General features: G+C 42.9%; 1 protein-coding gene across 1 annotated transcript; it reads left to right on the forward strand.

Annotated features, from left to right (window-relative positions):
• Nucleotides 1-873: 873 nt before the first annotated feature.
• Nucleotides 874-26137, forward strand: SPATA1 (spermatogenesis associated 1). Its single transcript, XM_090048213.1, has 12 exons — nucleotides 874-1307; nucleotides 3134-3240; nucleotides 6460-6577; nucleotides 10666-10719; nucleotides 10804-11155; nucleotides 12216-12467; nucleotides 16048-16189; nucleotides 16342-16399; nucleotides 18662-18779; nucleotides 23547-23725; nucleotides 24290-24388; nucleotides 25342-26137. The coding sequence occupies exons 1-12, from the start codon at nucleotides 1260-1262 to the stop codon at nucleotides 25444-25446; spliced, it is 1632 nt and encodes a 543-aa protein (XP_089904339.1). The 5' UTR covers nucleotides 874-1259; the 3' UTR covers nucleotides 25447-26137.
• The last annotated feature ends 1455 nt before the right edge of the window (nucleotides 26138-27592 follow it).

Below are 27592 nucleotides of genomic sequence, written 5' to 3' on the forward strand. Positions count from 1 at the left end.
GACCAGATCTGGCACCTTCAGCCCCTCTGTTGTCTACATTGGCCAAATCAGTCCCTTTGTAAAAGAAGGAATGGATACCAATTCACGATCGATTCCAGGAATACACAAAAGGCTGTGGCAGAACTTTAACTTACCTGCATGTTTCATCCCTGACCTCAGAGCAGCTGTCCATAAGCAACAAACCTTTGAAAACCAGCTAACTTGAACTTAAAATCATTCACAGACTGAATTGTATTAACCATGATACTGTGGATTTACTACATTACCCAGACTAATTGTTAACTGTTAGGATCCTTCTGGATATTAACTGCCTTGTTCATCTCAGTTGATCTAATCAACCCACATATTACCTCCCTTATCAATCAATGTTCCCTTCTTCTTCTATATCAAATAATTTCTGCCAGTCTGTTCATGGAATCTGATGAAGTAATTTGTTGCCTGGGAGAACTCATGCCCCTATGAACCAGTTAGTCTCCAAGGTGCCTTGTTTACCTCCCTTCCACCTGAATCAACAGAGAAATAATACATATCCTGCTTAACTGAGAGTACAATTGTATGAAAGAATCCAGGTATTGGAATCAATTGAATTGGAGACTGTGTAGCCATAGCTGAGATCTGTGTTACAAGGATTTGTTGGTATCTACAGGTACTTACTTCCCTTGGTTCTGGAGCCTAGTTTTCTTGGAATGCTTGTTTTATTTGACTCTTGCATGTGACAGGCATGAAAGGCTGCATTGGCTTCTATCTCTGCCATTCTTGGCCACTTATCCAAGGTAAATCCAGCCTCTGGAAGGAATACATATTATGTTTGTTGCATGCGCTGTAAAAACATAGAAATTCATATACAGTAATTAAGATCTTTTGATGAAAGAACCAAATGTTACATAGAACACAAGCAACTTTCAGTTGCATGCCCATGATTGTGCAATTTTCTGGGTTACTTAGGTGATATTCTGTTGTATACTGTAGAGGGTGTGTTCACATTAAGGGAGTTTTCATAGATTAGGCAACACTTTGCTCCTTTCAGTTTGTCTTTGGTTTAGCTGGAGGACATCTGCCTCAGTCTAGGACCTACCAGTAATAAAATTCTCTGCTGCTTTTTTCTCAAACAGAAAAGTAGAAAAGTGCGTGAAAATGAAGGAAATGAATGAAATGCCATTTCAGACTTACTGGATTTATCATAATGCATACTATTAAGAAAAATGCTTAGATCCAAAAGAAATTTTTAAAAGTCCATCAGGAAATCACTGTGACCTAGTATGGACAGCAGTATGTCATTCAGTCAAACCAGGCCTCCAACATCAGAGGTGAGAACTTTTGTACTGGATGTTTTAGAAAAACCTGTATAATTGTTTTGAATTTTAAAAAAATGCTGCTTTGCAACATTTTTGGCAGATCTGTACAAAAAATCCAGTTATGTACTATTATGTAAAGTAAAAAGCCATGCCTAATACATATTTAATAATCAGAAGAATATAGGAGTACTTAATATATCTTATTTGTGTCCACACTTACACTACAAAAGCTTTTTAAAGTAAATTCTCACACTTGCTGACCTTTTTAAGTTCCACCAAAGGTAAATTATTAAGCACCCAAGCACCAAGATATGCACTGTCACCTTATATACTTTTGCTTATGGTAGCCACCAATTTATTCACTTGAATGCTTCCAGTATTATTATCGCTGCTATCAATGGTGAGAACATATTGAAAAAATTGCCTTGTGCTGACAAGGTCTTGGGATGAGTCCACTGACTTCAAAGCAGCCCCTTAGAGCTCTACAGATTTTGGGGAGTTAAGGAAAAGAAAAGTCTAAACCAGGAAATAACTGTAGGCCATGATATGCTCTCCCAAAATGTATTAAAAAACTTGTCTACCATACAGTTGGTCCAACCATGCAGTTTGTCCAATAAAAGCTATCACCCATAGAAATCCTTACCAAGTATTCCCAGTAAGTTCCATCCATTGCACTGTGACATCCAGCAATACAGCTCTTCCTGTGTCTCCACTTTTATTTTCAAGATTTTTCTAACATTTCTGTGAAAACTTCCACAAAGAATGTGCTGTCAATTGAAATCTACTCCTCTGCTTGTTTGTAATTTATAATTACAACTTAATCACTGACAGCACTGTCAGTTGTCAGTTTATCATATACTACGTATATACAAATGTATAGTCCCCAGAGTTATCTTTAACTTTGATGGTGATATATATTTGTGGCCTTCACTTAAAAAAAAGAAAATTGAGGATCTCTTAGCTACAGAGAACCTGCCAAATGTCAATCAGATGTAAAAAAAATATCATTATGTCTGCTTGGAACAATGACTCAGAGGAGTGTGCTCCTCTGTCTAAGCATTACGGTCTTGGCCTCGTGACAGCATTCTTTGACCTTTTGTCTAAGATCAAGTGTATTATTTTTACAGCAGAACACATGTAATTTCAAAAAAATATAATTAGATTAAGGCTATTAGGTTGCAGAACAGACAAGGAACGTGACTTTACAATTTACTGGAATGCTCTGACTTACATAAACAAATCTGTACAATCAAGAAAAAGATGTTGTATAGTCTCTCTTTCTTTTCCATAGCTGACATTTTGCAGAACTTCAGTTATTTTTCTTATTATTGGACCAGAACTATTGTTAAGAACTGTCTCAGAGTAAGCAGTTAGGGATTTGAGTCCATTATTATTATTAAACTCCTGTCAGCTATTACTCCAAAATCTGTATAACTGTTAAAGTCATTATCAGATAATCAATGTTGATATAATACATTAAAAATCTAGATGACTGAAAGTGATAACAGAATTTGTGGTACTAAAACTAATTTGGATCAAAATTGCTTGCTGAAATCAGCACAAAAATATTTTGAAGTACATTCATAGGAATTTAGACCTAGAAGGGACCTCTCATTTATAATGTGAACTAAATAGGCAGATCAAGGAACAGTTTAAAATGATATAAAATACAAACAAACTGAACAAGGCAGTGGATCACACACATACTTTTTATTTTTGTTTAATTTTATAAATCCTTTTACTGGGTTTATGTTACATTTTTCTGCTGTAACAGCATGCCTTTCACCTGAATGCTAAGTATACCTGTAATTGCAATAATCTTCTTTCACTGTACTTAGTTGGTGGAGCTTCATGTTTTTTACGTCCCAGAAGACGTGTGGAACTTCAAATTGAATACAATTTCTGCAGATCATATTAGCACATTCATTTCAGCTGGATTTATAAGGTGAGTCATTTTAATGAGGAACAGTGCCCAAATCTTGCAAATATTCATGCACATGCTTAACTTCATGTCTGTGAGTAGTTCTGTTATATTGTGTTCCAACACTTTTGTGCTTCTGAGTCACTCCAGCTAGAACAATTTCTGTTCCCTGCCCACTTCCAAAATCCAGGGAGAACAAAGCAGGCTCATGACCAGTTTTGCTGCTTCCAGGGCTACATCGAACTTGGTGTAACCACAGCCCAAAATTTAAACCATTAAAATGCACTTCAGAAGGGGCTGTTAAAAAAAGATTTGCCCCCCTTTTAACATGATGTTAGAGGAATGGTTCACAAGAAAACATGAATTCCACAAGAGCAGTTCATATAGTAAAGATGTCTCTTATACAATATTTATTTTCCTTTGTATAACTAAGATCCCAATCCTACAATAAACTCTGCCTAGAGCACTCTTGAAGTGAATGGGATTCCATGTAGGCCAGAGAGCAAGCAAGCTGGAGCATATGTCTGTCTTACCCAACAGCTGGGACACTTGCCTGGATCTGAAAGCCCTGTGTTCCAAGACCAGTTCCAAAGATTGTTTCTGGATTTACATAAATATGGTTGTTAGATGAAATGCATAAACAGTCATAGAATCATAGAAGTAGAGTCAGAAGGGACCTTGTAGATCTTCAAATTTGACCCCCTGCCTGGGCAGGAGAAAAACTGGACTCAAATGAGTCCAGCCACGTAGGCATCAAGCCTCTTCTTAAAGATCCCCAGGGTAGGAGCCAGCACCACTTCCCTTGGAAGCTGGTTCCAGCTCCTAGCTGCCCTGACTGTGGAGTAGTTCTTGCAGATGTCTAATCTAAACCTACTCTCCAATAATTTGTGTCCATTATTTCTTGTTATGCCAGGGGGCGCTAGGGGAAACAGTGTCTCCCCCAAACCCTTCCGGTCCCACCTAGTGAGTTTATAGACTGTCACCAGGTCCTCCCTCAGCCTTCTCTTGTGAAAGCTGAACAGGTTCAGGTCCCGCAGTCTTTCATTGTAGGGTCTGCCCTGTTGTCCCCGGATCATGCGGGTGGCCCTCCTCTGGACCCTTTCGATGTTGTCCACATCCCTCCTGAAATGGGGCGCACAGAACTGGACACAGTACTCCAGCTGTGGCCTGACCAGCATCGCATAGAAGGGGAGGATCACCTCCCTGGCTCTACCTGAGATGTACCTGTGGATGCACGACAAGGTCCAGTTAGCCCTGCCAACCGTGACCTCACATTGTCGGCCCATGTTCATCTTGGAGTCAATAATGACGCCAAGATCCTTTTCTGCCTCTGTGCTCTCAGGAAGGGAGTTTCCCATTTTGTAAGTGTGCTGCTGGTTTCTACTGCCTAAGTGCAGCACCCTGCACTTGTCAGTATTGAAACGCATTCTGTTTATGTTAGCCCACTCTTGTAACCTATCCAGATCTTGCTGCAATCTTTCCCTCCCTACTAGCATGCTCACCTCACCCCAAATTTTGGTATCATCAGTGAATTTAAACAGGTTGCATTTCACCCCATTGTCCAAATCACTGATGAAGAAATTGAACATCGTGGGCCCAAGGACCGAACCCTGAGGGACGCTGCTGCCCACTTCCCCCCAGGCTGAATATGACTCGTCCACCACCCCCCTCTGAGTACGACCCTTGAGCCAATCTGCAATTCATCTGACTGTGTGGGCATCAATGCCACAGTCGCCTAGTTTTTAATGAGATGGGGTGGGAGACGGTGTCAAAGGCCTTGCTGAAGTCTAGAAAGACTATGTCCACGGCAACACCTGCATCAATTGCCTTTGTGACCTGATCATAAAAGGCAATCAGGTTGGTCTGACATGACCTGCCCCTAATGAAACCGTGCTGGTTGCCCTTGAGCATCATCCCTGAAGCCGGCCCACCACAGATGTGCTCCTTGAGGATCTTCTCAAAGAGTTTCCCTAGTTTCTCAAAAGAGTTTCCCAGTCATTGGCCCAGGAACCAGAACCCAGTACTCCCCACTCCCAAGCCAGTATCCAACCCCCTGCACTAGTGTCTTGGCCATGGGCATAATTTCTCTCATCCAATGAAGCATGAATGTTTTCTGCAGAACAACACAAACCAGCAATCAGTAAAAATTGAGGGTAAATTTTATTTTTTACATTATGAAAGGACAAAAAATTTAAATTTGTCTGTTTCCAGGTACATTTTGTTCTCTAATTAAAAATTACATTTTTTAAATTTAAATTCTTTGGACCACTAATCCAGCCAAGTCCCAGATCTGAGGTGGAAGCATGACATGACAATATTCCAAATATTTTAGAATATGAATGTCATCATATTATAACACCAGTCCCAGAAGTCCAAAGCCAAAATATCATTCCTGGAGCAGGGAAAAGCAAGAGTAGTGGGAAGCAGTCAACCAGACAGGCATATGTTCCCACACAGAATCTTGCATTTCTTTTGCCTGGCAGTCAACTTTTTCTCCTGTTGCTATTTTGAGTAATTTTTATATAGAGCTCATCTTCTCAATACCTGAATCCCTTCCAATAAGCAGCATAACTAATATGTGTATATGTTCTCTTATCCTCCTCCCAAAGGACAAATGTTTGTGGGGGCGGAGAGAAGAGGTGAGAGAGAAAAAATACTTTAGGACGTTTTAAATTATACACATGCATGCACATTCCTATGTTCACACATATTGCTATATTTATGTTGGAGAAGGTATGTCTGGGCCTTGCACTTAGACCAAAGGTTGATGAGGTTTGTAATGCTCCTTGGTTCTGGGGAGGGTTCTTTACACTGTTTTGCTTTTACCTCCTGAGAAAGCCATTATTTTCTTGGCAGATGAGCTCCACCCTGATAATTCCCAGCGGTCACCTAATGCCAGATAAGCAAAAAGTATTCCTCAGGTTTCTATCAGGTTTCAGGTCATGCCACTCTTGATTTTTGTGTGTGTTCCTGGAATGTGAATTCTTCTCAGTTGGGGTCAGGATAGCTTTGTATCATAGTGTCACCACATTATGAGGCAACATCATGACTTGGCAAGACCAAAACTGACCTGAACATAAAAACAATTCAGGCCCAGTTCCATCAAGTGTGACATGACTATTGTATATTTCTTTCCATTATATCCACCCAAACCTAAGCACAATGTATCACCCCCTCCTACTTTTACTGAATACCCAGCCTCCTTTGATCTTGTAAATGGAATAATGAATAATGACATTCCAGGGCATCTCCCTGCTTGACACTGAGAACACTACGGGAGCAGCTTGGAAAGTACCTAGGTGAAGATGCTGTGGCAGATAAATTTAGATTTCTAAAATGTATAGGGAAAAAGCTAGCAGTGGTAAGTTATTGCTTTATTTTCTCTAGTTTTTCCTCCTGTTTAATAATAATGTAAAATACAGATTCAGTTGCCGTAGATTAAATATTGTTACAGGTTTTAAATGGGAGATGGATAATTTTTTGAACAACACTGATATTTGTAGTTATGTGTATGTTTGATGAGATATCCAAATAGCGTTCTTCAGGGTAACAGCTGTGGTCAGGATGGAAAGTTTTCTTCTGTATTCATTAGTACACAGTTGGTCAGGACAGTTAATCTGTTTCACTGTCCTCTAATACATTGGAAATTATTCATTATTTTTCATTGTAAAGAGACCCAATTTAATGATAGCTTAATAGAAAAATAATGCAGGAAGGGACTTCATGAGGGCTTCTAGTTCAGCCCCCTGCTCAGTGCCATTCCTGTCTAAAGCATCTCAGCCAAGTGTTTGGACTACAGATTTTATTTAATATGACAAATTATAAGTCCATGTTTGAAACACGTGCATATTTTCAAAAAGAAATGTGTAATGAAATTTAAGTCCACCAGAACTTCGAAAGGTCCTGCTCTACCTGTTAGCTCTCCCAATACAATTTGTAGCTTAAATCCAGTCTGACTCTACACTTCTATTGTATCTGTCAGCCCACTTGCATAAACTGTCCAGTTTACACTGTAAAACAGTTTCATCTGTGACTCTTAGCTATTAAATATTTGCATATTTAATTATTTTACATATAGCTACAATATGTGAAAAACTATGAAGGCAAACAATACAGTTAAATGTTGAATAATTTCATAGCTAAATCATTCTAGAAATAACACTGCCTTTGTAGGATTTTTTTTCATCTTTCATTTTTGCTTCTCAGAAGTTTGGAATACATATACAAGCTGAATATTCTGTGCTGTTATGGACTGAATTTGCAATTAAGTTATCAGTAATATTACCTGTTTGAAAAACTAGGATAAATATCAAGACATGTACAATAAATAGTGAGGGAGCAAAACAAGATCAAAAGCAGTTTAAGGACTATGGAGAAATGTAAACATTGCACAAAAATGTAATAACATGCAATCTTTTGAAACAGAATGATATTAAGCAATGAGAGAAAGAGGTAGCTAGCCATATGAGGCTAAAGTCAGGCAGAAAGCAGCACAAGGTTTGCACCTTAGAGTAACTAAATTCATAAGCCAGGGCTCACCGCATCAGATGCTGTGAAAGGACATGTACAGAGCAATCTATCAAATAAAAAGAGTGATTTGAATACAAAAGGAAGGGAAGGGTGCAAGGGAGGGAGAGAAGAAGGGGTTGGGGAGGTAGTGCTGGGATTTGATTTGGTTTGACTTTATTTGATTTGTTTGAATTTGACTTGATGTGATTTGAGTTGATGCACTGATCTATGCATGTCCTGTCACAACATTTGATGAAGTGAGCTCAGGCTCACAAAAGCTTATGCAGCTCTGATTTCTTTAGTCTGTAACAGGGGCGGGCAATTATTTTGGGCGGAGGGCTGCTTACCCAGTTTTGGCAGGCTGTCGAGGGTCCCATGGTTAGCCCTATCCCTTTACAGGTGCCCTGCCCCTTGGTCACCATCTTGGGACCAGTGTCCCAATGTCTTGGGACCAATGTCCCAGGGCCAGCACCAGTGGGGCCCAAAGCGGGGCACAGGCTGGCAGGGGTCTGTGGAGCTGGGCTGGGGTGCACCAGCAGGAGGAGAGGGGAGCTGGCCTGGCTCCATAGAGCCCCTGCCAACTGGGACCCCGTGCTCCTGCCACCCTGCTCTGGGCCCTGCTGGCACTGGCCCTGGGACAATGGTGCAGGCTCCGTGCTCCCACTGGCTCCCTCACCTGCTCACTTCCAGTGCCCCCCCAGCCCCATGGTACAGCCGGGGGGCAGCATGCAGGCCTGCTCCCCAGCTGGGAAGGAGCTGGTGCTGAGTACCGGGAAAAGTGGCATCTCGTCCACGCCATGGCCAGCGCTCCCTGCTGCAGCCACTTGCAGCCCACGTGTGGCAGTCCTGAGCAGGCACAGAGAGCCCCATGAAGGCTGCAAGCAGTGAGTTACAAGCTGGTGCTGAACACAAGCGGGGGAAGTGACCCCTCGCCTGCCCCATGCCCAACGCCCCATGCTGCAGCCACTTGCAGCCCTCATGGGGCTGCCTGTGCCTGCTCAGGACAGCCCTGTATGGGCTGCGAGCAGCTGCAGCAGGGAGCGCCAGCCACGGGATGGGGGAAGAGCCGCTTTTCTCCGTGCAAGAAAGGAACCCGGGAAAAAGCTGAGTGCAGGAAAAAGCAGCCCTTCCCCTGTCACATGGCCGGCGCTTCCTGATGCAGTTGCTTACAGCTCACACGAGGCTGTCCTGACCAGGCACAGTCAACCCCAGGCGGGCTGCGAGCAGCTGCAGCATGGGGCAACGGCCACGGGGTGGGTGAGGGGCTACTTTCCCCCCCCTCCCCGTGCTCAGCTTTTCCCTGGGCCACTTTTTCCTGGGGTCCTCCCCTGCCCTTCCCTCCCCCATACTTACCTGAGGTTCCGGCGCCCCTTCCTGAGACACGTGTCCCCAGGCCAGAAGGGCTTCCAGCTGGGGGGGGCAGGGCTGGGCAGGCCCTGCTGTTGTGGGAGCCTTCCAGGGCTTGCTCTAGGTGCTACTGCCCCTGGTTGCTGTCATTTTTTACAGGAACCAAGGGCTGTATTTTGCCCACCCCTGGTCTATTAGGCAACATGGGGTGTGTCTACACATCGCCATATGGTGAGGTTGCTGTGGCGCCATGCTTTACTACTTCTTTTTGGAAGTCCTAAAGCATAGTGCAGTATGGGAGGTTACTGCGCAGTGCGTGCAGCAAGGTTAAATTTCATCACTACATCACCATAGCAGCATGCTATACACAGACAGAGCACCGCTACAGCAACATAGCTGGTAATCACATGCAGACAAAAGTGATTGCTACATTGCCATAGTGCACCATACAGCAAGATAGCACGTTACTACATCACTGTAGGGCAACATGTAGATGCGCTCATGTTGTACTTTCTTTCCTAGTAAACATTTCTGAAGCAAAACAGATGTTCACTCCCACTATTTGAACTTCAAAGCAATCTTAAGCAGCTGTTCTACTCCTTCCTATTTAGTTTTGTAGAGGAAGTTAAAGTTCAGTATTTGTTGTTTGGAGTCATGGTAACCTTAAGCAATTTTATCTCTGCCATCGAATATTTGCAGAGCTTTTTTTTTATTTGTTTCACAATAGTGACATTGCAAACTATTGCAAGAGCCCACTACACTTGCAAAGGAAAGACTTTTGAACAATTAATTTTCTCCTTTTTTTTTCTTCTCCTGCTTCTTTTTAACTTTTATCTGTGTCAGTGAATCAGTGGCATTGCTAGGAAGTAAGTAAGAGCAGATTTTTTTTTATTTAATTATTTCCTTAATTAAATTTGGGTCTAAAAGATTTCTTTTTCACTCCCCTTCCCCCTCCCCCCCACCACAAGGCACGTGTCTTTCAAATGTGCTTTTAAATATGCACCATTTACTCTACATTTTACTTTTTAGGTAGAAGTCTGAAAAGTCTATAGCCATGTATATCAAGACAAATAAGAAAGTCCTTAACTACAGTAGACATCTGTAGGAGAGTTCGGTCGGTTATTTTTCTACTTCCTTTGTTTTAAGAATTGAACAAAAAGAACTGAACTAAGTATTTAGATACATATTTGTCAGATTAGATTTAATCCAACTTCCAATAGACAGTGGAGGTCTTTCCACTGACTTCAGTGGGAGTTGGCTCAGGCCCTGTAAGCCCAAAGTACAGGTGCAAGAGATGATGATATTTATACAGATACACACATACTCCTCTTGGGGAGATTATGGCACACATGTGGTATCAGGTTGTTCATTTTCAAGCAGATGCTATGTAAGAAAGTCAAATAAAATTGTTTTATATATTACTTCCACCAAGCTAATTCTGACTGTTGCCTTAAAATTAGTATTAAAGTATTGCTTTAATAAATGTAGCATGTCCTAGCTAATCTCCAAAGAAGACAGAATCCATACAAATTGAGTGGTATGCTGCATTTCTCTTACAAACTGCTTTTTTTACTTCAATTTTTATCTTCCAAGGTGAAAGCAAAACAGGAAACAGAACTGGAACTCAAGTTGTTTGCTCCCCCGTATGTAAGTACCATCTGATTTTCAAGTTATAATTTTCACTTCAAGTCTTCTTTCGAGTCTAGTTAACTAGCATAATGTCTTTTTTAGGCACTTTATCCTGAATTGTATTTTCTGCCTGGATTAGACCATTTAGAAAGTATTTATTCATCATCATCCACAACTTCAGAAAGACAACACTTTTATGAAGACGCTGCAGTACCCAGTAGCTATGTCCATGGATCAACTATTTTAAACCTTCCGAAGAGAAAGCTTGAAAAAAGTCTAGCATTTCTAGAAAGTCCACCAATAAATCATTTAAGTCAGAATCAGGAAGAGCATGGTTCTTCAGGATGGAATAAAAATGAAAAAGAAATAATTCAGGTTCTGCATGACTCCAAACAACATGAGGGAGTCCAGAACAACAGAAATCAGGAAAAACTGATTCCACAAAGAAGGAAAGGTAAGATGTAACCAGTGTGAGGAAGGAGACTCAAATGCTTTGATACAGACCTCATCTGTAATTACAGTATACAACAAAACCAACCTAGTTTGAATAATACTGTAACTAACTTAAGGGCTCAAATTCAGGGTTGAAGATGAAACTATTCCTTATATTCACTATACATATGTATCTGGCAATTCCTTATTAAAATGAACTGGCAAAGGGGGGAAATGAATTGCTATCCTTTCTTACCTGATTATCACACACAGGTTAGACTTTAAAGAAGGGTGGCATTTTTTCCTCTGAACCCTCAGTTTGATTTTTATAAATCCAGACTCATACAACTTTTTCCCTGGGAATGACTATAAGCAACTGAAGGATCAAGATGGTTATGACATCAGAGAGATGGATTGTTTAATTGAGATTCGAAATTAAAATATTGGTTTGATTTTTTTATGACTCCCATTTAATACACATACTGTACAAAAACGTATTTCAGATGAGCTTTAGTTAAAGCACCCCCGTTGCCGTTTTTCAGCGCGGGAGCACAGATACACATGATGCTGGAGTCTGCTGGAGCATGATAATTACCACACTCCAGCAGACTCAATTAATTGAATATGCTCCAATGCACTGTAATTACAGCACATCGGAACAACCAAACTGCGCATCTCTAGGGGCCCAATAATTCAGTGCCATATGTGGGAGGATGGGAAAATAAACTTCTTTTAAGGGGCAAGCACAACCCTGATACTCTCTTTCTCTCTCCACCCTCCCCCTCCCTTCCCCACTGATCCTCCCCAGTCAAGTACTTGAAAGCAAAGTTTCAGAACTGTTTTCTTCCTTTTAAGTTGGCAACTGTGATCGGATGCATTACTTATCTTCTACTGCTTTTTCTCCTTTGTAACATACTTGGTACGCATTGCTTTCTGGAAATGTCACCTTTTGTTTATTTTCATGTCTTAGGCCACTAGTTGTTGAAAACGAAAGAGTGCTTTTATTAATAATTATTGTTAACATTATAAAGGAATATCTAGAATTATTTTCCCATGTAAAAAACTGTCAATTGTAAATACAGACCAAACTGGATCCCAGGGGTCTCTCTGCCTGCCAGGTCATCTAAATCCTGCAAAGTGGGAGTCCAAAAGAAATCCTGCCCCTTCACAAAATCCTCAGCAAACTCATCTCAGTGAGAATCAGAAGGAGTGTAATACACTAAACTGGAATGAGAAAGACAAAGGGACCATTCCAGTTCTTCATGTAAAAGAAAACCATGAACAAAAGCAGAATAATCAGACTCAGGAAAGTCACATCCCACAGAGAAGAAACGGTACAGTTTATTCAACTCATTTATTTTTAAGCATGTCTTTACAATGGGGATAAATAGAACTAAGTGAGAATTTTAAAAAATAGCATTACATCTTTTAAACTGTCAGATAAAGTTATAAGAATTAGCTGAAGTCATAAAAGGAAAGGAATCTGACCCTGGGTGCGTCTACATGTGCATCAGATTTGGGAGCAGTTTATTCACAAGTAAACTACTTGTGAGTAAATGCTCCCAGGCAGGTGTCTACATGGGTAGGGAAGTGGAATCAGATTTGCCGCTTAAGCAGCAAACTGCTTCCGCTTCCTGGGGTCCTGCTTTGGGCATCTGCTTCCACCAAGGTGGGCTCTAGGCTCCCCCTGGGTCCTAACCCAGGAGCTTGCAAGGAGCACTGGGCCAGGAGACATTGCTCCCTGTCCCTCCCGGAACCTGCCTGCTGTTGGGGTGGGAACAATATTCCCCTGTCCTGGCAGCGGGAAGCTCCTGGCCCTGGCTCCCTGATCAGGGGCAGGGGACTTGGAAAGAACTGCAGGGGAAGAGCAGGTAGCTGGCCCTGGCTCCCTGCTCTGATCTGCCAGTGAGGCAGCAGCTGCCCCACCCCTGCAGCTCTTCCCAAGCCCCATACCTTGGTTGCCCAATCGGGGCATGGGGCTGGGATCTGTCCCACTCCGCAATTGCAGAGTGGGGACTAGAGAGGCTGTTCCCTGCCCAGATCCATGATTGTGGAGATCCTTATCTCCCAGCCCGAGCTCCACAGTCACAGGGCTCAGGCTTGGCAATTCTTCTCTCCCAGTGCCAGCTCCATAAGAGTGCAGAACTGGTGCTGGGAGATGAGGCCCCATGGTCACAGAGCTGGTACTGGGAACTCCCTGTTGGCAGGGGCTGGAGAACCTGTTCCTTGCCCAGCTTTGTGATCATGGAGCTGGGCAGGGAACAGGCTTCCCAGCCCCCACCAGCAGGGAGCTCCCAGTGCCAGCTCTGCAGCCACAAGTAGCAAATTTACTCACTATTAGAGCAGTTTAATGTGGAGTAAGCATGTGCATGTGTAGATGCACATGCTTACTGTGAAGTAAACTGCTCTGCTGCACAGTAAAGAGTTTCATGTAGATGTACACTCCCTTTCCCTCACCTCACCCTGTTATGCCAAAGATATAGTCAAACATAATTGCATCCACTATTTTGAATGCCTTATATGGCACATATATGTAGACTAATAATAGCAGACAAGGTTCTTTGGGTAAATGTGATATCTTTATTAGACCAACTAAGTAGTTGGGAAAATTGCTCTTTGTCTACAAACTCTATATATGCCTGAAGAAGGATGTTTGTGCCCGAAAGCTTGCAAAGAACATTTTTTCCAGCTATTTAGCTGGTCTAATAAAAGATATCACATTTACCCAAAGGACCTTGTCTGCCTATGTCCTTAGACCAACACAGCTAGAACCAACAACCCTAAAGCACAGAAGATATAGCATAATAAAGGTTTTCAGCATAAATTCTAGATATTTTTTTGCTTTGGAATGACAGTAGTTAAAGTTGGACACTGGCCCTTAACTATAAGAACTACTTTGACAAATAAGCAGTGGCAAATGGGAGGGGTCGCTTTTCCCCTGCACGGAGCAGAAGCTTCTGCCTGGCTGCTGCCGCTGCTCAGCATTTGTGGATCAATCTGGAGCAGGCGCAGGGCGGGCCAGGTTGGGGCTGTGTGCATGGGTTCCTACCAGTACCATGGGGCTGGTGCCAGTGGCGGTGGAAGCTGAAAGGAACCACTGCTGCCTAGGCTGCTTACAAAGGCAGTCCAGCTGCGGAGCCACCCCAGTCCCACTGCATGCCCAGGGGGTGGCAGGATGCGCCACGGGCCAGACAACACCTGGGCCAGGCAAGACTAAGACATATTTTGCCTACCCCGACCTAACTGGAAGCAACTAAGCCCTTATGACCTGTAACATCCATTGTATTTACTGGTATTTGTAGATATTTAACATTTACAAAAATCAACTTCCTTTTATTTAGTTTCTTAAATACATATTTTAAGATCCTAATTTTAGACATGTTTGTTTCAAAGTGTTGACCACTGTAAAGGTTTGTGGGAATGTTTTAATTTCTACTGTATATAGAGTTTTTTGTGGGTCTTGTCAAATATATAGTGAGATTCCAGTTATTTTCTGTGACTGTTGTACAGAAAAGATGTATTTTTATATTTAAGCTCCTGATCTGAAGTATACGGACATTAATGGAGTAGGCTGTTCTCATACTCTTTAAATCTCCCATTGACTTAAATGAAAGTTCATAGAATCATAGAAAATGAGGGTTGGAAGAGACCTTAGGTGGTCATCTAGGCCAACCCCCTGCTCAAATCAGGACCATCCCCAGCTATAGTATCCCAGCCAAAGCTTAGTCTAAAAACTTCTAAGGTCATTAAAAAACCTTCTAAGGATGGAGATTCCACAACCTCTCCGATATAGTCTGTGGCCTAACAATGTGTGTTTAAGAGCCTTTTTTTTAAAATCCTGCCCTGTCAAAGTTCTTTGTATAACCAGGTAGAGAAAAAAGAAGAAATTGGATAGTTGAGCTCAGCACTTTCAATTCCTGTACATTTTTATAGATTTTTTTAAAAAACCCAGTTATTTTGAAAGAGCCCTGCTTCATCCTCACTTATTGATACAGAGAGTTACATAAACTTGTTTCAGGGATTTGCCTGATTTCATAGGGAAATGAAGTGTTTTCATATAAAACATTCAGGAGAATTAAATTTGGGCTTCTTGGAGCACTACAACACATTCCTCTGCCCATGGAGCTTTGGAAATATTCAGGGTCTGTCTCCATGAGTAGCTTCAGCAGGAATTTCATATAAATAAACCCCTGCATCACTTGGCACAGGAATACGATAACAGGGGAAAGAATTTCATTCACTGAAATGTTCTTTATCAACCATCTCTACAAAGATTTACTATTAATCACTTACAACACCAATAAATGGAAAATATTTCTACTTTCCTCCTACGAAGTAGAATGTTAATATACTTAAAAAAACTGGAGAGTTTACGTTTAAAACTGAAAAAAGGTTCCCTGAATAGTCTATATGGGAAATAATATAAAACTGTGGGTGGGTTTAGAATAAAACTGCATTACAAATGTCAGTCATCTGCCAGGATTGAGAAATGATTTTGAAAAAGATGCGTCAACTTCGCATTCCCTTCTATTTTTACTTCCCCTTCTGCTACTGGATGTTTTCTGAATAATGAAAGCCTGTATGTGTCTTCAGAATACTGTAAAACCCTTAAATTCCTCAAGATTAAAAAAGGGGGATTTTTTGCTGAATTTTAAGTAAAAACTGATGTAACATACCTTATTAATGACTCCCTTGTCTTCCATTTCTGATGATATTATGAAGAATTAATTTTTTTGTTCAGTATCCATTTTGATAAAATACAGTTTTAAATTACATCATTAATACAATAGCCAAATTTTACTAGAGAGTTTTATAGCTTTAACTTTGTTTTTTGGGTGTGCCAATATTAGAGTCCAAAGAGGACTTAAAGCGTTATAAATGTAGTCTAAATATTTTAGCTTTTGTTTTTCATAGATCAAATCCCTACAGTACTGGTTACAGATATGGAATATGAAGGAAATTTAAAAGGTAGTTTAGAAAGAAAAACTACAGAAAATTCCAGATCTCCAGAATCATTGGAAGACAATGTCCTACAAGATGTTCATAATAAGAAAAGGTAAATGTAGTTAAGTAATTATTTTGACTCATTCATAAAAACTGCTTCTGTAAAATGAAACCATGAAGGAAAACAAGTACTTTAATTAACTCTTAGTCTGAGGTGAGTTTAATTAAGTTAATTTTACTTCATTATGTGATTTTACCATTTAGCCATCAACAAGTAACTGGCATGTCTGTTGCTGATATTGGTGGGAAACAGGATGATCAGGTATGTCTTTAGAGGTAACCTATTATTAGTAGTGTACAGAAATATTTTCCATCAGGAAGATTTTTAATGTAATAGTACAACTGACTCAGATTATGCAAGTGCAAAATTTAGATGAAGGTTTGAATGTAATAGAAAAGGGTGAATTAAAACACACTAGAAAAGCAATCCAGGCTGTAGAGACCAAAATCAGGGACCCCATCTAGCACAAAGATACTTTGCTGCAGAGCCAGGTTCCCTCTGGCAATGAAACTTCTCTCTTACCTCCAGGGGAAACAACAGGGCTGCTCAGCTAGCAGCCCCTGCTGGACTTTCGCCTTAGCCAGATGAAGCTTGTCTTCCTGGACAAAGCAGAACTCAAAGTTGGGAGATTGTAGAAGTCAAGTTGCTGACCTAGACTGCAGCCTGCTGGTAGCTACAACTATGTCCCTTGGTGTCCAGAGCTGTAGATTTGATTCCACTGAGAATATTCTTCTGCCAAGTGGAAGATCAGTGATTTGTGAGCCCTCAACTTGAAGGCTTAAGACTCCATGCTGCCTTCTAGCTATTAGCTGAATAACAGGAAGTTCTAGGTGGCAGGGAGGGCAGGAATGGCACAAGGATTTTTGCAGCCTTAAGCAAACAAAAGTTTGCCACCCTCCCTTGTAACATACCTGGCAAGAGCAGGCATCAGACAAAGCCCTGGAGTGGCAGCTCAGCACATGACGAGACTCCAGCGGTGGTCCCCAAGGAGCATGTGCATGGTGTGCACACACTGTTGTTGCTATTCCACTTCAATTTGTGGCCCTAGGTGGCCACTTGTGCTGCCTGGACAGTTACACCGGCCTTGTGGGGCAGGATTAACCAGACTCATACCTAACATCACTGCACACATCCAAACTATAGGGGTTTATTCTGGTATACTCCCTTCCTGGCCTCAAGAAACTTGTCTTTCCTACTGTACAGAGGCACAGTCTCAAGAGGTAATTGGAGAAGGCTTACCCCTGACCAGTAGCTTGGTAGATAGTGTGTAAGTCTAGGAAACAGATGTGGGTTTGAATCCCCTTATCTCCAAGCCCTTGAGCAAAGCAACATCCCAGCTGCCCAGTTCTGGGTTTGATGCCCTTCTCCAGTGGAGATGTAAAACCACACCTATCAAGGTGGAGATGTTCTGTATTTTACATGAAAACGCTGCTGGCTGGGGAAAAAGAGAGACCACCCCCTGCCCCAAGCCACCTTGCCATTAGTCAAGCCTATTCCTGGCCCCAAAAACCTTGGCTTCCTCTCTGCACAGCAGTATAGCCTCAAGGGGCAGGTTGGCAAGCTGTCAAGGCAGCCTAGACTCTAGCCATGAGACTTAGACACGCTTTGGCCGTGCCCAAGAAGTGGGTTTCCATCCTGAGCATATCCTGAAGCACTGGGAGACCCAGTTTCTATGAGCATCAGAGGCTATAGCGTCCTCTCTAGGAGGTTGCAGACCCTGCCAGACTAGAGCCTGGACAGCCTAAATATTCTATCCTGAATAATAATAGGCCCCAAAGAGAACCAGCCTGACTCAGTCCCACACACACTAGCCAGAACCCCTACCTCCTGCTTCCAGGTCTGCAGCCAGCCCACTGGGCTACCGCACTAGGGGCCCCTGGTAGACTGCTTTCCTGGCTCTCAGAAACTTGCTTTCCTTGGCCACACAGGTCACAGCCTCAAGGGAGGGGGGTTACAGATGGTAGGCTACTGACCTAACTTGTAGCTTGGTGCATAAGTTGTGCCCATTGGGGTGTCAAAGCGGTAGGTTTGCTTCCCCTCAGAGCCTTTTTCAGGTGGGAGATCTGCCATTTCCACTGCACAAATGGATGGCTTAGATGGATGGCTTGTTGTCCAACATTCCCTAGGCATTGTAGTAACCAAAGTGCAGAGCTGAGCGCCTTGGTCCTAGCACCAAGGTACAGCCCTATACTGCTGGGCTCCAGAGGCAGGCTTTCTTCCTAATACATTGGAGCTTTTTTACAAGTTAAAAAAAAATCAATCTGCCCTACCATTCAACCTGACTCTAAGGAAAAAAAAACTTCTTCACCCCAGTCCCTTTGCTGTGTTGACAGAGGTTTAGCCAGTGGGGACTTAGGAGTGATCTCACTGGATGGTACACAGAGAAGACATATCTCCCTTATACCCCTGCAGCTTTACAGAGTAGCCCCGGTGTAGGGGAAGGTAGAGGTTGCCTCATATTAAAGACCTCCAAATACAGTGAGGTCAATATTTTGCATTTATACCCTTTTCCTTTGACTCCAGACAGCTGAGAATAACTTAGGTCATCCAGCACATCCCAGTAAATATGTTTCCCCTCCTGCTCCACCTCTGCTGACTCTTCCTGTAGATGCCACAGAAGCTCCTGTATTTCAGGTAGTGAGTAAGTATGTGCTTTACAAAGATCTCAAGGGGTTGAACATTTGCTTAAGATGGGAATGAGGGTTTCACTAAAAGTTGTAGTTCACAGCAGCAGTTCACAGTAGTACTGTAAAATCAAATTGAGTTGAGGAAATAAGCTTCCATTGGCACCAGAAGAGCCTCTCCCCAGGCTGAAGGATCCTCCCTGCTCCCCAGCTTCCCTCACTGGGAGTTTGGAGCACAAAGACTCTTGTGGTCTCCTCTCCATTGGAGGGAGACCTGCATAAGTTGATGCTGGCTCAAGAGGGTATGGGTTGTAGTAGATCCCTGCTATAACTGAAAGGTATTTGTAGTGGAAGTATTTGAGTGGCTGCTGGTTGTACTGAGCCAGCCTGGTGCAAGCACATGTATCTTAAAGTTCCTGACTCAGTGAGTGAGCAACTAGCCATTCTGTTATAGTATACTTACTGAAATTGCCTCTTATTCTTTAGGCCTCAGCTGGCAAAAAGTTAACACGTGTGTTTTTCTCTTGCTTTCCCTTTTAATAAGAGTCCTGGTGGTATATTTCATGCCCATTTAAAGTGGACTTTTGTTGTTTATTCATACATCCATAAGTGACTGAGTGTATCTTAGATTTTTATCCTGTTCTCCAGAACACCAGTCAGAGACAGGACACTTGAAATCCTATTCTTTGGGTGCACCTACATGTGCTATTAAAAATACTGTGCAGTAAGCCTACCAAGGAACTCATCTCTCCATGTTCAAAACAGATTTGGTCCCAGTGGGAGCAGCTTGCTACAGGGCTTCTCCCACCCTGCTCTGCCCTCTTGCAGAAGCCAGAGGGAGCTCCAGGCTTTCCCCCACCCCATGCTAGCCTGGGGGCTAGCAAGGGGCATGGGGTGGTCCCAGTGGGCATGAAGCCAGGACAGCTCTGTTGGCTGCAATGGCAGCTGTCTCCTGGCCCTGTATACATTAGGAGGAAATTTGATGTGCACAGAGCCGGAAGAGAGCAGCCCCTGCAAGCAAGCAGAGCCGTCCTGGCTCCATCTTCATCCAGACACAGCTGCCAGGAAGCCCCCTGCTAGCAGGGCTTCCCTGCCTGGCAGACAGAGCTGACCCTAGGGGTATGTGGAGCCTGGAGCATATTGGCCTGTGTGGAGCCTGTGCAGGAGAGGGGGGGTGGTAGCGAGCAGCTGGAGCACAGGGGGCCAGGAGGTGACAAAGGACTGGAGCGCGGGGCTGGGGAGGCAGTGATGAGCAGCTAGAGCACGGCACATGCCAATGGCGCTGTCCACAGGGCCTCCAAAGTGTGGGGCCCAGGGCAGTAGCCCTGATTTGCACACACCCCCTCCCCGGGATGGCTCTGCCGGCAGGCGGTTACTGGGAGCTGCCAGCAGTGTGGGACAGCTGCAGGGGAGTCTCCTATCAGGCAGGGGGGAACGGGGCTCACCAGCAGCTGCCCTGCTTGGTATGGAACTGACTGCTCTGGGGACAGAGAGGGGGGCTGGGAATCCAGCCATAACCTATCACCTAGAGCAGCCAGCACCATGCTGGGACAGGAGGCAGAGAGCTCCCCAGTCCTGGTGCTGATCCAGCTTCTGTGGGGAGCTCAGCAGCACTAGGATCAGGGACAGAGAGCTTTCTGTCCACTGTGGCTCTATGCTGTCTAGGCTGACCAGGAGTATATTTGCTCCTGGCCAGCGTCTATACTGCATAGCATCTACTGTGCAGTTAATTAACTATGTGTATTTATAGGTAGTAGCTAACTTTCCATAGACTAATTTACTGCACAATTAATGTGAACACATCTAAGGAGTGATGCTGTACTGCGCAGTAGACTAATCTACTGCACAATAAAGCATCTTGTGTAGATGCACCCTATGAGTCTGTAAAAGACACAGACTGTTAAGGCTTAGCGTGCTTTATGGTGGGGGTGCTGCAGTAAGGTTAAATAGGACTGGGCTTTCCCACTCCAGACACCTATTTAGTAAGCACAGGCTGCAATATCTTCAGAAATCGAGCTGGCAGAACAGCTAGAACAAAGGAAGGCAGAAAGACTGCACATGGAAAGAATCAGAGAGGAACTGATCAAGAAAGCCAAAGGCCTGCTGGAACAAAACCAACTGAAAAGATATCACGGTACGTGCTTTGATTGGATCACATCTTGAGGTGACTGAAGAAACTAAAATCATGTGCAAACAACGGTATGAATTCTTATACTTCACTAGTGTTACAGTGGGAGGACTAATTCTACCACTCATTAGCACGGCAGGCAAAACCTGTGCTAATGCACAGATTTAGTCTAATGCACATTAACTCACCAACAAAAAAACAAACTGTTCATGTGCGCTAATGCACAGTAGTGCTGATTATGGCTCATTCTTAGTATCTGTCATTACAGGTCGTTACACTGCATTAATGAATGTATAGATGTGCCCAGTATGTACTTAATTACAGATGATCAGGTGGCTCAAGGAGCCCCATTCCAAAAGCTCCTTTGTATAATGTACAAAGAAATTCAGGGGTAAACTATCTGTTTTCCCTGTGAGTGTTCTGTGGGACTTCAATAAATCTGTGTATGAACAATGGGACTGTTACATCCTATGTGGGAGCATCATATCCAGAAGGCTTCCATGGACTCACAGCAATTCAAACAGTCTGCTGTTGCTTTTAAGAATGCTGCTTAGGGCATTGTTACAGGGACCTTTAAACCATTCTAAAGCTGTGGCATGTTAGGCAGTGGTAAAGTTAGACGTGTTTCAGAGCAGTTGCAGGTTAAGGCTTAATGTTGTCTCTGATGTGCATAATTGTAACTTGCCACTAAAGAGGGGCATGGCCAGGAGCCAGGACTATATCGCTCCTCTGGGCTGGGAGGGGTGGGGCATGTGTCAGGATCATGAAGCCAGAAGGCAGTATAGGGGGCTGTGGCTTCCCTCCATCTCAGTGTGTGCTACAACAGGAGACAGAAGCAAGGGTGGGGGTGGAGAAATTGCTTAATAAAATTTAGTGTTTGAAATGAAGAGGGGGAGAAAAAACAAAATAAATAAAGACCAAATATTGCGTGCATTTCAATGAACTAGGACTGGATTGGCAGGGCAGGGGGTGCAATTGAGTTAGGGCTGGCAGGGGCTATGCTGGCTGTGATGGGGGAGCTGATGGGAGCCCAAGTGCTCTCCTCACCCACCAGACCCAGCCTGGGGGAATGGGGACTGGCAAGTGCCAAGTTAAGCTCAGGTAGCTGGCTGTGCACCAGCTTTCTGCACAAGGGCCTACCAAACCAGATCTTTGCCCCCTGTGTCCCACCCCCGCTTCCATCCCAGGTGCCTGGTCCTTGTCTCAGGGGCCCCATCCCAGGCTCTCCTGGGATTCTTGGAGCCAACAGCACGGTACCAACTGGGCTTGGGGAGGGACAGTATGCACTGGCAGTGGCAGCAGATGAGAGGGGGTGTTAGCCTGGGGCCAGCACCACGCTGCTGAGTAAAGCTTTGGATGGTGGAAAATGTGTCAGGGGCAGAGCTGCTGGTAGCCCTGCACCCTAGGGTGCTAGTTGACTGCAAAGTGGTCATGTTATTGCTGTGGAGCAGACTAATAGTACCCTAGCTCCAGCTAGCTTGAAAGTCTCAAAGATAACCAACCCTCCCCTGCAAGGGCATTACTTTAAGATGCTTAGGGTGGTACTTAGCACAGTTTAACACCCTTTAATGAATGGACATTTTCATTTTAAGTGATTTTTAAAAATGATTTAAAGGTTACTGTTAACACCACAGAGAGCCCAATGGGTCAGAAAGTTTGGCAGTGGGGAGTAACAGAAGCTACAAGTGGCCAGCTCCAGCCTCGCTTGGGCCCTTGCCCACACACCACAACCAGGGCTGCTCCCCCTCCCCCTAGACAGGTCCAGATCCCTCCAGCCTACTCCCCTCTTCCCCACTTTCCTTCTCTCTTCCCCCACCCCTCCTTTTCCTTTCCAACAGGTCTGGATCTATGTAGCTAACATCTTGAAGAAACACACTTGCTGTAAAGTAAAGAACTGTCCTAGGCCTGTTTCTCCAGTCCTGTGCTGCTACAAACCTCCACAAATCAGGCACTTGGGAACATTGCAGTCTCTGCTGCTGCCAGCCTGCACAGGCCTGAAGGTGTAGTGCTGCAGGACTCCTGCTCCAGCCATGGACAAACCTTGCATGACAGAGCTAATCTGAAGTTTCAGTTGGTTAGAGTTCAGCTGATCCACTGGTGATAGTATAAATGAAGCAGTTTTTACTTTGGCTAGCCATTAATTGTGCTTGTAAAAAGAAATCCCCTTTTGCATTTAATACACATAATCCCCTTTGAAGTTAACAGTGTTACCAAACCACTTGGGGTGCAGACAGAAGTGCAGCTCCTAGTCAGAACGATTTCTATAAAGTTACGACGTTACCCCAGACCAAACAGAAGTTCACGGTTGGTTCCAGGGTCGGGGGAATCTAGCTGTGGGCTGGGAGCCTGCACCCGGGTTCCCATAGCAGTGGCCAGGGCTCTCTGCCAGTGCTCGGCTTTCAGAATGGGAGCGGGGAAAGGCAGGAGGGAGCTCGCTCTTGGGGGCTCCCTGGCCAGTGCTCAAGGCTGGTGTGGGTGAATTGGAGCCCCCCCCACACACCCCTCAGGGAGGCTCCAATACACCAGCCTCACACTCCTGAGGGGGTTGAAAACCCCTGCCTGAACTCCCTCCACCCACATGCCTGTTGTCATTATTCCTTCTACAATGCCAGTTAACCTGAGAAGAGCATGCAGAGCTGTTCTTTTTCATTTATAGCTCGCCAGGCATGGAAAAAGAAGTACTTTGAAACCAAAAAGGCTACAGCTTCACTTGAAGATTATTTAAATAAATTGCGGCAAGACTTAGAGCTTTCTCACCAAAAGTTACTGTCGCAGCTGGAAGCCAGGCATAGCTGGAAACGAGCAAAAAACACAACACATGTTGCAGACTCTAAGGTAGGGTTGCTGGTTCTTATTTGTAACACTAATTTTTTTTAAAGGACCCAGAAGTTTCAAGCTTGATATGTGAAATAACAGAACCTGTAAAAACAGCCTGTTGTGCTTAATTAATCTGCAGGGAATCTAACTGGCTTCATTGAGAGACCCTAGCAATAGATATAAAAAAAAAAAAGAGCTCAATTCACTTTAAAAAAAAAAAAGATAAAAATCACTTGTCTGAAACAATTTTAGTGCCGTTTTGCTTTGCATGTTTAAAACCTGTCTAGTGCCCTGTGCCTAATGAGGACAAGCCCTGAATTAATTTTTATGTACCTGGAGTGTTTCATGGTAAGATAAGCATGTTCTGTTAGCATTCTCCACCTTGTTAAGATCTGTGTGGGCTGTTATGGGAAAAAACCTCCAAGTATCTTTATATATCTGACCTGTACCTGCATGGCGCCCCAGAAGGTACATACCTATCGCTGTCCTTCAGCAATTTATTCAGGTACTTAATCCTGTAGACCACATAGAATAAAACTCCTGGTACTGCAGGTATAAACACGCTTTGTTTGTTTCACGCAGAACGCCACCATCATTCGGATCACCACAGAGCAACATGAAATCGATCACCTAAAGAGAAAGCTTGATAATATCAAAATGAAACTTACCATAGAAATTAAGGTAATTCGCATGTGTCCTAACAAACCTGGAAATCAGAATTATATAGATTTCCTTCCCTGTAAACATCAAGTCATAACATGCATTTGAAACTTCAAAAATTAGTCAGTAGTTGAGATTATAATTAAATCTCCTCAAATTAAACTTTCCTGCGAGTGTGATGGTATTTTTGCTTTCTCGCTCGAGTTAATGACAAACCTGAATTATTAAGTATCACCTCCCCAACTCCCCTTCTCTGCAGACAGCTTAAGAACTGTAGCTTCTCTCAGCTCCAGCCAACCTCCTTAGCATAGCAGTTATTGGTCAAAACTCCTCTCCACTGTCATTAGGCAGATGTGTGCTAGAGGCTTTGTCATTAAAAGGCTAATGCATGAGGCAATACTGAATTTTTCCATAGTAACAGCTTTATAACACCAACAAGTTCTTAAGCTGTAGACAGACTAAGTCCTCAAATCATCCTCTCACCTAAAAACCTGGAGTCATTTTTATTTTAGTTACACCAGGGAAGGTACAGATCATTACAATGAGAAAATGTTGAATACAATATAAAGCAAATTAGAATGTGACCCCATGTCTTATTCCAATATGGAAGCCAATTCTGTCATTACTAGTAAAAAATCACAAGCATGGAAATATTTTATGAATCAAATGCTTAAATCCTGAGATTTTCAATCTTTTTTTCGCTATTCTTTACTCAAGCCATCTACCACTGACATCAGTGGAAGTTTACTTGAATAAGGACTTCAGGTTTTGATTCTTAAAAATAGCAGAATAGAGTAATAAAAACCCAAACAAACCCCAGAAACATAAAACAAAAAACAAAACAACCCCCCACCCCCCTGTTGAAAACCAGAGCTTGAACTAGAATATTGTGTTTGTGTTACCATTTATCTATATAAAACAACATGGGCTTCAACTCCAGAGTCTTCCTTAAATAATCTCTGCTTCCTTGGTAGATGAGAAAACAAGCAGCTTCTGATTTACGAGTACTGAGAGCAGAGCTAGCACAGAAGAAGATTCAGTCATCTTTAATGCTGCAGACTGGAAAACTAGTAATTTAGAAGATCACACACCTTCGGATTTTCTAGTGCGGGAGTTCTCAACCTTGTTAGATTCAAGGCACCCCTTGGAAAATGACAGCTCTTAGTTTTCACTTGTTTTTGACTACAAAAAAAAATAATAGAGCAATTCTTATGTTGCAAAGAAGTCAGAAAGAATTTGAGTCAGGATGTTTTTGACACTATAGATTCGTATTGGAAGTCGTTGTGTTCAGATTGTGAACCGTGTTGGCATACCTAAGTGCTAACATTGTGTGGCACCCAATAACCTTGAAAAGATCTCATGGCACCCTAGTTGACAATCATTGCTTTAGTGTATATTTGTACAGAAAAAAAAGCACTGTCAACTTTTTGGGTTGTGTTCTTAGTATTTTTTTTGTAAAGCCATTTATCAAATGTGTAAATACAGCAAAATTTGTCAATAAGACACCAAGGCAGAATACGTTATTTTAAACAGAAATATGCAGTTAAACCTGAATTTTTGGCTATAAGGAAAATTAAAGAAAAATTGTAATTTAATTTTTTCTAATGTATCCAATCTGTATAATAAACTATATGCTTGTTTAACAAAAACGTTGTTCAAATTTACAAGTATATTCATAAATCCCAAACTCCTGCATCATTTATTTAGAGGTACAATTTAACTGACACACAAAATAACCGTTTACTTGAGTAGGGAAGCAAAAATCTAATAATAGATCTTGAGAATTTACTTTTTCACTATATTGTGGAATCAAAGCATGAAAAACACAGTCTCTGTAAAGTATTTATGTAAAATTGTAATTATGTAAAATTGAACTAAAGCACATAATAATCTATTGACTTTCTACCTAGTAGTTTCTGTTCCTTAATTGTAGCTTCGTTAACAATCAAGTGTTCTGTAAACTATTGAAAATTGCAAGCTTTGTCCCACCTAGATTACAAATATGATCATGAACATGATATGGTATATTTGGAAAAAAAAAAGTGGTGTTGTGCATACATTTACTAACTAAATTCAGATCTCCACATTGTGGGGGTAATAAATTTCTGGAAGGAATAGCTACCTTCATGTTTCATTTTTAAAATTATTTTCTGCCTGGTCCTATAGTTTGCACCTGTGGAGAAGGAATCCACAGCATACATACAAGCTGGGGAGCTTCCCCCTTGTGAGCACAGAGGCGGAAAGGGATCTTGGAGTCACTGACTCCAAGATGAACGTGAGCTGCCAATGCCAGACTGCAGCCAGCAAAGCCAACCGCACCTTGTCGTGCATCCAAAGACGCATCTCAAGCCAGTCCAGAGAGGTGATGATATTCCCCCTCTACGTGACATTGGTCAGGCTGCAACTGGAGTACTGTGTCCAGTTCTGGATGTGGCCTGCCTTGAGAGGGTTCAGAGGAGGGCCACCCACTTTGTTGGAGGGCAACAGGGCACGCCCTATGGTGGAGAGGCTGGGGGACCTGAACCTGTTCAGCCTCAACAAGCAGAGGCTTAGGGTGATTTGGTGGCCCTACAAACTCATCAGGGGAGATCAGCAGCAAATAGAAGGGCCCTATTCCCCCCAGCAGCACCTGGGGTGATGAGGAACAATGGCCAGAAGCTGCTGGAGAATAGGTTCAGGTTAGAGTTTAGGAGGCACTATTTTACTGTCAGGGTGGCTAGGATCTGGAACCAATTTCTTAGGGAAGTGGTCCTCACTCCTACCTTGGGTAAATTCAAAAAGAGGTTGGATAAACACCTGTCTGTGGTCGTGTGATCCCAGCATGTGCTCATGCCAGTGGCAGGGAGTCAGACTAGATGATCTGTTCAGGTCCCTTCTGACCCCAAACTACTATGAAACTATGAAAAATTATTGCATCATAAAACATAACACTTGACAAGAATGTACCGACTGCTGGCAACAGTAAGTGCAGGAAATCAGAAATGGGATGTGAACATTTTGCAATATTTTTAAAAGGAGGAACTCTTAAATCTTACGATCCAAACAACCTCTTTGTCTCTGATCTAACCTGGTATTAAACCTTTTTAATAAAGAAAAAAAAACCAATCAAACATTGCTCCACTTCAAGAAAAAAAAATCCTAAAATGCTAAATATATGGATTGTACTGTCAGTGTTGGAGTTGTATAAATGGAGTTTAAAGTCTGTTGCAACAAAATAACAATATC

This window comes from Crocodylus siamensis, chromosome 5, assembly GCF_052110815.1.
Source record: "Crocodylus siamensis isolate JL-2025a chromosome 5, ASM5211081v1, whole genome shotgun sequence".
Taxonomy (NCBI): domain Eukaryota; kingdom Metazoa; phylum Chordata; order Crocodylia; family Crocodylidae; genus Crocodylus; species Crocodylus siamensis.

Excerpts from the sequence above, each read along its gene's own strand:
- SPATA1 (XM_090048213.1), top strand. The coding sequence starts at position 1,260 with ATGGACAGCAGTATGTCATTCAGTCAAACCAGGCCTCCAACATCAGAG. Across the intron at positions 10,720-10,803 it reads AGTTGTTTGCTCCCCCGTAT|GCACTTTATCCTGAATTGTA; the intron begins GTAAGTACCATC and ends TGTCTTTTTTAG. Across the intron at positions 11,156-12,215 it reads GATTCCACAAAGAAGGAAAG|ACCAAACTGGATCCCAGGGG; the intron begins GTAAGATGTAAC and ends TTGTAAATACAG.